Here is a 10,029-nt window from a genome sequence, read left to right on the forward strand (position 1 = left end):
CCAAGGCCGGGGACCCTGCACCCCAAGTACATACCCTTGACTGGAATAGAACTTGGGACCCTTCAGTCCTCAGGCCGACGCTCTAGCCATTGAGCCACACCCGCCAGGGCTCTTTGAATTCACTTCCGAGCATCGTCCCAGTGACTCACCCGCAGGCCTGAGCGCTTCCTCTCTGTCCTTCGTCCGAGTATTCTTCCCCTGGAAGGGAGGCACGTGGCAGGGGGTGGGGCTGGTCCACGCTGCTGACCGTTAGGATCAGTTTGAAGGACAGGATACAGACGTCTTGTGTAGGGAGTGAGACACCGCCTTCTTTAGATGGAATGTCTGGCACCAACTCCCCTTCCCCGCCCCCGCCCTGCACATTTTTGCGCTTTCCCGTCACCGGGCCGCAGACGGAGCCGTGTCCCAGCTGTGCAGTCTCTGGGAGCTTCGCATAATCCGAGGCTGAGGTGTCAGGTCCCCAGATACACAGACAGGCGGTCAGTCAATTACAGTTCTCAGAACCCGCCGGGCAGCGAGCCCCACAACCGCGGGAACCAGGGACACCCGTCCTGGGGAGGAGAGAGACCATACTGACAGGCGTGGATGGACCCCGGGGACTGCCACATCCATAGGAGGTGGTGTGCGTCCAAGCTCCCCAGCTGGGCTTTTTGGAGAACAGTGACATAGAAGTGGGACTTTGCCCATAGAAGGCAGTTTGCATTCTATAAAAATAAACAGCCACCATAAGGTGTCTTTTGACAAAGGACATTTGATTTTTCCTTGTTCCCTGTGACTTCTCTTCCCCCCACAACTCTTATCCAGTTAGACCTTGAGTTGAAAGCTGGGCAGACTGTGATCTGGGCCATCTTAACGTTGATCTAATGCAGGATATTTATAACATCATCCCTGGCCCTGACAAAATTCAACTTAAAAAAAAAAGTAGCCTGCTCTATTCGGTCAAACATCCCCGACAAAATTCAACTTAAAAAAAAGTAGCCTGCTCTGTTCGGTCAAACATTTAATTAGCTCACCCCTCATCCTTGGCCAGGCCAGACCAAATGATTTCACAGGCCTTCTATGGCCCGCGGGCCAGACGTTCCCCACCCCTGCTCTAGCGTGTCATCTTCTTAGTGAATCACCGTGAGGCCGTGCACACCGAGCTTCCATTTCTGCTGGCACTTCCAGGCGGACACGATGTGACCATCCAACAAGACCCTGCAGTGTTCTGAGGCCCAGCTGCCCCTGGGCGGGGTCCTGGCTGGATGCTGGGGCGCTGAGGACTGCTAGAGCCCCCTACCACTCCCCACAAGGAGACAGGGATGTAGCTGGACCCCAGGATGGCAGGTGTCTTTCTTTTCCCCCCCGACCCCAGGCTCTCGGTGGGAGCTCCTTGCTCCCCTGGGTTCTGGCTCCCGGGGACACGTGCCATCTGGGCAGAGAGATTTGAAGCTGATGTTTTTAGTGATATGATTGCACATTCTCCATTAGTCTTGTGTGTGTGTCTGTTTGTGCCTGTGTGTGTGTGTGTGTATGTGTGTGATATGTGTGTGTGAGAGGATCTGTGTGAGTATGTGTGTGGGAGAGGATGTGTGTGTATGTGTGTTCTGTGTGTGGAGGGCAATGTGTGTGTATGTGTGTTCTGTGTGTGGAGGGCAATGTGTGTGTATGTGTGTTCTGTGTGTGGAGGGCAATGTGTGTGTATGTGTGTTCTGTGTGTGGAGGGCAATGTGTGTGTATGTGTGTTCTGTGTGTGGAGGGCAATGTGTGTGTATGTGTGTTCTGTGTGTGGAGGGCAATGTGTGTGTATGTGTGTTCTGTGTGTGGAGGGCAATGTGTGTGTATGTGTGTTCTGTGTGTGGAGGGCAATGTGTGTGTATGTGTGTGAGGGCAATGTGTGTGTATGTGTGTTCTGTATGTGGAGGGCAATGTGTGTGTATGTGTGTGTGTGTGTGCACTTTCTGTGTGGGAGAGGATTTGCGCGCGTGTGTGTGTCCGTGTTCTGTGTGTTCGGCTCCTCTGGCACAGCTGTCCGGCCCGTGTGAAGCGGGCTGTGCACCGCATGGGTGATGGAGCCCCACCCAGGCCCCGGCCGGGGCAGAGTGGTCAGTCAGAGCTGAGCCCAGGCCGCGCAGGTGCTGCATTTATTCCCGGAAAGAGCAGGAGGCAAAGGTTTGATCAGGAAACAGAAAATATCAGGATCAAGTCTCTTGTGCGATAAGCTGTCAGTGTTTCCCAGAAAGCTTATAATGAAGGGCTTCCTGTTTTAAAATGCCGCATTTAAATAAGCCCGTGTTGAAACAGGATACGTGAGCAAAGCAATTGCGAGCTTAGTCAGTGCACACACGTGATGTGCAAACCGGCAACATGTCAGTTGTGTGTCAGCAAGCGGGTTAACGCCACACCCGTCAGGCCACAGTTCACATGCGGGCTCATCTGTTCGTGTTCGTCGGTCTGTTCCGTGAGCGAGTTTGCTCGGCAGCCCTGGCTTCTCCGTCCCCGGGACAGGCGCCCCTGGCCGTGAGACCTGCTGGGCCACTCCGCGTGTTTGTTCTGAGGCTTCGTGTCGCCCGCCTTGAGCCGAGTGCTGTCAGTCTCCGCGCTGCACCTCCTGTGGTCACCGTGTTACCTGTGACAACGCCCCCCCTTCACTAGATCAGGATTCCTCAGGTTCCCTCGGGTTTGCACCTGACTTGTTTTGTTTGTTTGTTTTAATATTTTTATTGATTTCAGAGAGGAAGGGAGAGGGAGAGAGAGAGAAACATCAATGATGAGAGAGAATCATTGATCAGCTGCTTCCTGCATGCTCCCTGCTGGGGCTCCAGCCCACAACCAGGGCATGTGCACTGACCAGGAATTGATCATGACTTCCTGGTTCATAGGTTGCTGCTCAACCACTGAGCCACACTGGGGGGCTGCACCTGACTTTCCATGTGCTGTCCGCAACGTCACCCCAGCAGAGAGGACTGTGGACGGCCGCACATGTGCTCAGATAGCCAGGCAGGCTGTGGGTACCGTTCATGACCTAATGGGAGTGCTCAGGTGGGGAGCGGACAGACAGTGGTGCTGACAGCCCCAGTACCCGGGTGCATATGGGAAGATGCACTTGCAGACCAGGGTCTGATGGAGTCTCGCCAGGAGTCTCCCATGGTCACACCAGGGCCGCAAGGTGTTTGCAACCTAAACACGGGGCGTGGCTTCCGCTCGGCCCAGCTGTTCCCTTGCTTATACTCCCCAAGAGTGAGGTTAGCTGTGATCCATGAGTCCACTTAGATCAGCTGTGGGCAAACTACGGCCCGCGGGCCAGATCCGGCCCGTTTGAAATGAATAAAACTAAAAAAAAAAAAGACCCTACCCTTTTATGTAATGATGTTTACTTTGAATTTATGTTAGTTCACATAAACACTCCATCCATGCTTTTGTTCCGGCCCTCCGGTCCAGTTTCAGAACCCATTGTGGCCCTCGAGTCAAAAAGTTTGCCCACCCCTGACTTAGATGGAGCGAGTCCCTGCCACCCGCTTTCTGTTGGTGAGTAATTGCGGCCTCCTCTGCTCCCCGCAGGGCGAAGAGACCAAAAGCCTGACCCTGGTCCTGCACCGCGACGCTGGCTCCCTCGGCTTCAACATCATCGGGGGACGGCCGTGTGCGGTAAGTCCCTTCCTTCCTCAGTGGTTTTCCTTCCCCGGGCGGCTGGGAGAGGGACGGGCCTGGGGAGGGAGGGTGGAACCTCTATGGAGTCCTTCACTCACTCCTGTAGTTGGAGACTTCGTTATTTATGTCTCGTCCCCGCACTGGGATGTCTACTATGGTGGCATCGGCCTGGTAATACGCAGCTTGTCCACGCTGCTCAGATTGGGGGTGACGTCTGTGCGTGGGGCAGTCGAGCTGCCCAGGTGGTGGGGTGCGTGCAGGTGGCTCAGGGTCATCGTAACGAGTCGGGGATGGGCCCTTGTTGTGGGTCTGTGAGCTTCTTTCCTCCCCCCACGTCCTGGTCCACCCCTTGTCTGGAGAGAAGGGGCCAAGTTCCCTCCATCAGGGTAACTGCCAGGGTGTGTCGGTACCCCGCTCCAGGGAGGAGGCAAAGCTGCGGTCAGGGTGTCAGCTCCAGGTGGGGTCACCTGAATGGTGTCACCTCTCGCTCGTCTGCTGACCGTTTCCTCATTTATTTATAAACTGTGTTGTGCACAGAGGTGCTGTCTCCCAGCTTGGTTGTTGCATTTATAGAGCACAGGCAAAGTTAGCATAATTCTCTCTCTCTCTTCTCCTCCTCCTCCTTCTTCTTCTTCCTCTTCCTCTTCCTCTTTAATCCTGACCTGAGAATATTTTTCCCATTGCTTTTCAGAGAGAATGGGAGGGAGGGAGAAGGAGAGAGAGAAACATGGTTCCTAGGACTTCAGATTGAGCATTGGTTTGAACTTGAAGTCACAGCTGCATGAGCCCCTCACAGGAGAGTCGGCCTGTCCTTGGGGCTTTGACACCGGTGCTGACGTCTCCTTTCCGGGTGGCGTCTTCTCCCCACTTGGGGCTGCATCGTCGGTGGAGCAGTTAGAACACACACAACATTTACCCGTTAAGTTCACCGTCTCTTATGGGCCTGCTGTGTGGTGCCCAATTACAATGGAAGCATCAGAGATGACTCACCTCAGATCAGATGACACACGTAATAATAATGAAAATGTTTGAAATGCCGAGAGAGTGACCACGTGTGACACAGACATGCAGCGAGCAAACGCTGTCGGGAAAACGGTGCCGACAGACGAGCTGACTCGGGGTCACCACAAGCCTTCAGTTTGTCAGAGACACATTATCTGCGAAGCGCAAGAGCACGAGGTTCCCTGGGGAGCAGAAGGGAGCCCCGTGGTCGAGAACCAGTGGCGTGGAGACGCATGCCCGCGACTCCGAGGCTTTGGGGAAACCTTCTCTGAGAAAGCAGGTGAGGGGTGGAGTCTGCACCTTTCAGGGGTGAGAGCACACGCCCGGCCTCTGCAGTGAGGTCCTGTTGTTTGTTCTTGTGCTTATCAAAGAACATATTTTAGGTTATTTTCTTTTTCCTTTAAAAAAGTAATTTAACCCTGGCCAGCGTGGCTCAGTAGTTGAGTGTCAACCTATGAACCAGGAGGTCATGGTTGGTTCCTGGTCAGGGCACATGCCCAGGTTGTGGGCTCAATCCCCAGTTGGGGGCGTGCAGGGGCATCCAAACCATGATTCTCTCTCATCATTGATGTTGCTATCTCTCTCTCTCTCCCTCTCCTTTCCTCTTTCTCTAAAATCAATTTTTTAATGTGATTTAAGTACCACCCAGACTGGATTTTGTAGCGTCCTGAATGTTCTTGGTCTCTGTGGTCTTCCTGGGAGAGCTCCAGGCTGGCCCCCGAGGAAGATTTGATTCCACGCGCAGGACTTGCCATAGTGCTTTTCAAAACGTGTTCTGACGAGCAGAAATCGCACAGCAAGGCCTACGTGCATTCTGCACCATTGCCTGGATCCTGGAGGGTCACTGAGAGCCAGCGGAGAGGCCAGGAGGGCAGCAGTGCTCACACCAGGGCCTGACCTAGGCTGTCCATCATGGGGCCTGACCTAGGCTGTCCATCATGGGGCCTGACCTAGGCTGTCCATCATGGGGCCTGACCTAGGCTGTCCATCATGGGGCCTGACCTAGGCTGTCCATCATGGGGCCTGACCTAGGCTGTCCATCACAGGGGCCTGACCTAGGCTGTCCATCATGGGATCCTGATGTAGGCTGTCCATCTGTCCATCACAGGGAGCCCTGATGTAGGCAGTCCATCATGTGGGCCGTGCTAAGCACGCCCCCAGTGCTCTTCATGAGTTCTCATCCTGAGGAAGTGGCTGCCGCTCGGAGCATCACCCCCGCCCCGCGGAACCGCAGGCCACGGTCAGGCCCTCCCGACATTTCACCTCCCAACCAGGTCCCTCCACCTTGCCAACAGCTGACTTTAAGTGCCTTAGGAGAGGAGCCAAATAGGAGATAAGGAGACACTTCTTAAAAGAAAAATGTAGCTATCGGGGGTGGACTTGATGGTTTTCTTTGACTTCTCACCCTCAACACGGTCTTTATTTTTTAAATAGATTTTTCTTGACTTTAGAGAGGAAGCGGGGGAGAGAGAGAAACATCCATGATGAGAGAGAATCATTGATCGGCTGCCTCCTGCACATCCCCCACTGGGGATGGATCCTGCAACCCGGGCATGTGCCCTTGACCGGGAATTGAACTCTAACCTCCTGGTTCATAGTTCGATGCTCAACCCCTGAGCATTGGGCCCACACGGTCTTGCTTTAACCTACACTGGTGTTTGCTGTTGCCCCTTCTCTCTGGGTTTTGCTGGGACGTTCAGTTGCTCCTAGAGGACAGTGACTCATATTGGCTGTTTTCTGCAAGAGGAACCCAAGCCAAAACCCCATCCCATCTCCCTCTTCCTTCCAGCCAAGAAATGCGCAGCCGTTAGAGCAGAGTGAACACAGAGCTCTTTCACTCGCTCTGCTGACATCACCTCCGAGGGAGAGCTCGGGCTTGTCCATAAATCCTTTGTGGTCCACGGAGACGCCCCAGCGTCTCTGGTGGAATGTTCCGCCCCCTGGAATGCTGGTCTTCTGCATCCGTGTGTGTGTTTTAGACGTTTCTCGGTGGGAGACAGTATTGCACTCAGAGTGTGCGCCCAAACAGTGGCGCATTCAAACTGTCCTGAGTTTGAACCTGACCTATGCTACCTTTTAGCTGTGTGACTTGGGCAAGTTACTTAACCTCTCTGTCCCAGTTTTCCATGTGTGGAATGATTACGAATAGTGCCGCTTGTGGTCGTCGTGTGCATTACATGGTGGGCAGGTGGGTAGATATTGGGAGAAACACTGACCGCTCCTTTAAAGCTGTGACTAAACTCCCTCCCCTGGGGGGACACAGGGGCTTTGTGGCTGTTCAAAGAGGAAAATGTGGTCTTTTCATAGTTTTTTTTTTTAAATATATATTTTTTGTTGATTTCAGAGAGGTAGGGAGAGGAAGAGAGAGAGAGACACATCAATGATGAGAGGGGATTACTGATCGGCTGCCTCCTGCACGCCCCACCCTGGGATCGAGCCTGTCCCTCGGGCCTGTGCCCTGACTGGGAGTCGAATCTGGGACCCTTCAGTCTGCAGGCCGATGCTCAACTACTGAGCTACACCGGCGAGGGCCATAGTTGTTTTTTAACAAGCGGAGTTCCGAGTTTGTGTGCAGATTGGCAGGGAGGTGGGCGTCTCCGCCACGTGGACTTGGGGTTTGTGTGAGCAGCCCTCCCAGGCGTTGTGTCTGGAACCCACACTGCTGGGCGTTCAGTGTACAAGTCGCTGGCGCTCGGTGCCAGGCTTGGGAGAGTCCATGGCGGTGTTGCTGGGAAGACGGCCGTGACCAGGCTGTGAGCGCGCGTTTTGTGAGCGTGGGGGCGCGTTTTGACTTTGAGAAAAGGAAGGCGTGTGGGCAGGGAGCTCGCTCCTGTCCCTGGAAGTTTCTGTCCGGGCGCTGGAAGATCTGCAGGGATTTGAGGAGAGTGGGGATCAGAAATTACTAGGATGGGGCGGGGGAGGGCGGGCGGTGATAGCATTTCTCATGCAAATCAGAGCAAAAATAAAACGCTGTTGTCACAGTGAGATGGTTGCATAGTGGAGCGCTGTTGAGCATCGCTAAGTTAAGTAAAAGCCTTGTTCAGGTCCTTTAAAAGCTGCTCGTATTACCGAAGCTCTGTGCTGGCGAGGATGTGGGAAACGCCTGTCTGGGCCCATCCCTGCAAACTGTCTGGGGGGCAGCTGGGCAGAAGTGGCCAAATGTGTGTGCCCTTTGCCCTGACGCTCCCGGTGCTGGGGTTTGCCCCGCAGCAGTACCAGCAAAGCTCTTCGAGATGCAGGAGGAAGGCCTGGCCTGTGCGGCTCAGTTGGCTGGAGCGTCGTCCTGCACACTCAAAGGGCTCGGGTTCAGTTCCCAGCCGGGCACATGCCCAGGATGCAGGTTCCATCCCCGGGCAGGGTGCGCACAGGAGGCAACTGATCAGTGTTTCTCTCTTGCACTGACCCCCTTTCCCTCTCTCTAAAAATCAAGAAGAACATATTTTTTAAAAAGGTTTAAAGCTATAAAATGGAGGGTGTGTGTGTGCAGGAGGCAGCCAATCAATGATCTAAAAATTAAAAATTCAATAAACATATCCTTGGGAGGATTAAAAACAATTAATTTAAAAAATGCAGAAGGAAGGTGTTAGCACAGCCTGTCTCTCTGGAGCAGGGCTTACGTCTCTGTGTTGGGCGCTGTTCAGCCACGGAGGGAGTCAGGCTGGCAGCGGGACTGAGGGGAAACTCAGCGTGGTTTTTAAAGCGAAGGCAGCAATGGGGAGAGGGGCAGACACAGGAGGAGAGGGGCAGACATGGTGGAGAGGGGCAGACACGGGAGGAGAGGTGCGGACACGGGAGGAGAGGGGCGGACACGGGAGGAGAGGGGCAGACATGGTGGAGAGGGGCAGACACGGGAGGAGAGGTGCGGACACGGGAGGAGAGGGGCGGACACGGGAGGAGAGGGGCAGACATGGTGGAGAGGGGCAGACACGGGAGGAGAGGTGCGGACACGGGAGGAGAGGGGCGGACACGGGAGGAGAGGGGCAGACATGGTGGAGAGGGGCAGACACGGGAGGAGAGGTGCGGACACGGGAGGAGAGGGGCGGACACGGGAGGAGAGGGGCAGACATGGTGGAGAGGGGCAGACACGGGAGGAGAGGTGCGGACACGGGAGGAGAGGGGCGGACACGGGAGGAGAGGGGCAGACATGGTGGAGAGGGGCAGACACGGGAGGAGAGGTGCGGACACGGGAGGAGAGGGGCGGACACGGGAGGAGAGGGGCAGACATGGTGGAGAGGGGCAGACACGGGAGGAGAGGTGCGGACACGGGAGGAGAGGGGCGGACACGGGAGGAGAGGGGCAGACATGGTGGAGAGGGGCAGACACGGGAGGAGAGGTGCGGACACGGGAGGAGAGGGGCGGACACGGGAGGAGAGGGGCAGACATGGTGGAGAGGGGCAGACACGGGAGGAGAGGTGCGGACACGGGAGGAGAGGGGCGGACACGGGAGGAGAGGGGCAGACATGGTGGAGAGGGGCAGACACGGGAGGAGAGGTGCGGACACGGGAGGAGAGGGGCGGACACGGGAGGAGAGGGGCAGACATGGTGGAGAGGGGCAGACACGGGAGGAGAGGTGCGGACACGGGAGGAGAGGGGCGGACACGGGAGGAGAGGGGCAGACATGGTGGAGAGGGGCAGACACGGGAGGAGAGGTGCGGACACGGGAGGAGAGGGGCGGACACGGGAGGAGAGGGGCAGACATGGTGGAGAGGGGCAGACACGGGAGGAGAGGTGCGGACACGGGAGGAGAGGGGCGGACACGGGAGGAGAGGGGCAGACATGGTGGAGAGGGGCAGACACGGGAGGAGAGGTGCGGACACGGGAGGAGAGGGGCGGACACGGGAGGAGAGGGGCAGACATGGTGGAGAGGGGCAGACACGGGAGGAGAGGTGCGGACACGGGAGGAGAGGGGCGGACACGGGAGGAGAGGGGCAGACATGGTGGAGAGGGGCAGACACGGGAGGAGAGGTGCGGACACGGGAGGAGAGGGGCGGACACGGGTGGAGAGGGGTGGACACGGGAGGAGAGGGGCGGATGCAGCGGAGAGGGGCAGATGCAGTGGAGAGGTGGCACATGCCGTGGTGTGTAGAGGAAGTGTGAACGCTGACCGAGGCTGCCTGGGCTGGTGGTGGCCGGGCTTATTCTGCACCGTCTGCTGTGGTTTGAATTGTTTTATCATCGTCTGTGTTCCAAACAGACTGCGTTCACTGCGTTGCCGCTTGGGCTGTTTCTGGCGTGTGAGCTGCGTTGCCTGCCCACTGGCGCCTGTGCTCACCGTGTGTATTTTTAATCCCAGGACCACCAGGATGGCTCATCCAGTGAAGGAATCTTCGTGTCCAGGATCGTGGACAGCGGGCCGGCGGCCAAGGACGGGGGCCTGCAGATCCACGACCGCATCGT

At 56.3% G+C, this 10,029-nt stretch overlaps 1 protein-coding gene across 1 annotated transcript in view; it reads left to right on the forward strand.

The window, feature by feature from the left end:
* The window catches only part of LOC102756990 (E3 ubiquitin-protein ligase PDZRN3), a 103,468-nt gene that overhangs the window by 9,130 nt on the left and 84,309 nt on the right, over positions 1 to 10,029 (forward strand). The window contains 2 exon segments of the mRNA XM_015568308.1: positions 3,541 to 3,627; positions 9,926 to 10,027. Coding sequence (XP_015423794.1) covers positions 3,541 to 3,627; positions 9,926 to 10,027 — 189 coding nt within the window.

The sequence above is a fragment of the Myotis davidii genome, unplaced genomic scaffold (assembly GCF_000327345.1).
Source record: "Myotis davidii unplaced genomic scaffold, ASM32734v1 scaffold663, whole genome shotgun sequence".
In the NCBI taxonomy this organism is placed as follows: domain Eukaryota; kingdom Metazoa; phylum Chordata; class Mammalia; order Chiroptera; family Vespertilionidae; genus Myotis; species Myotis davidii.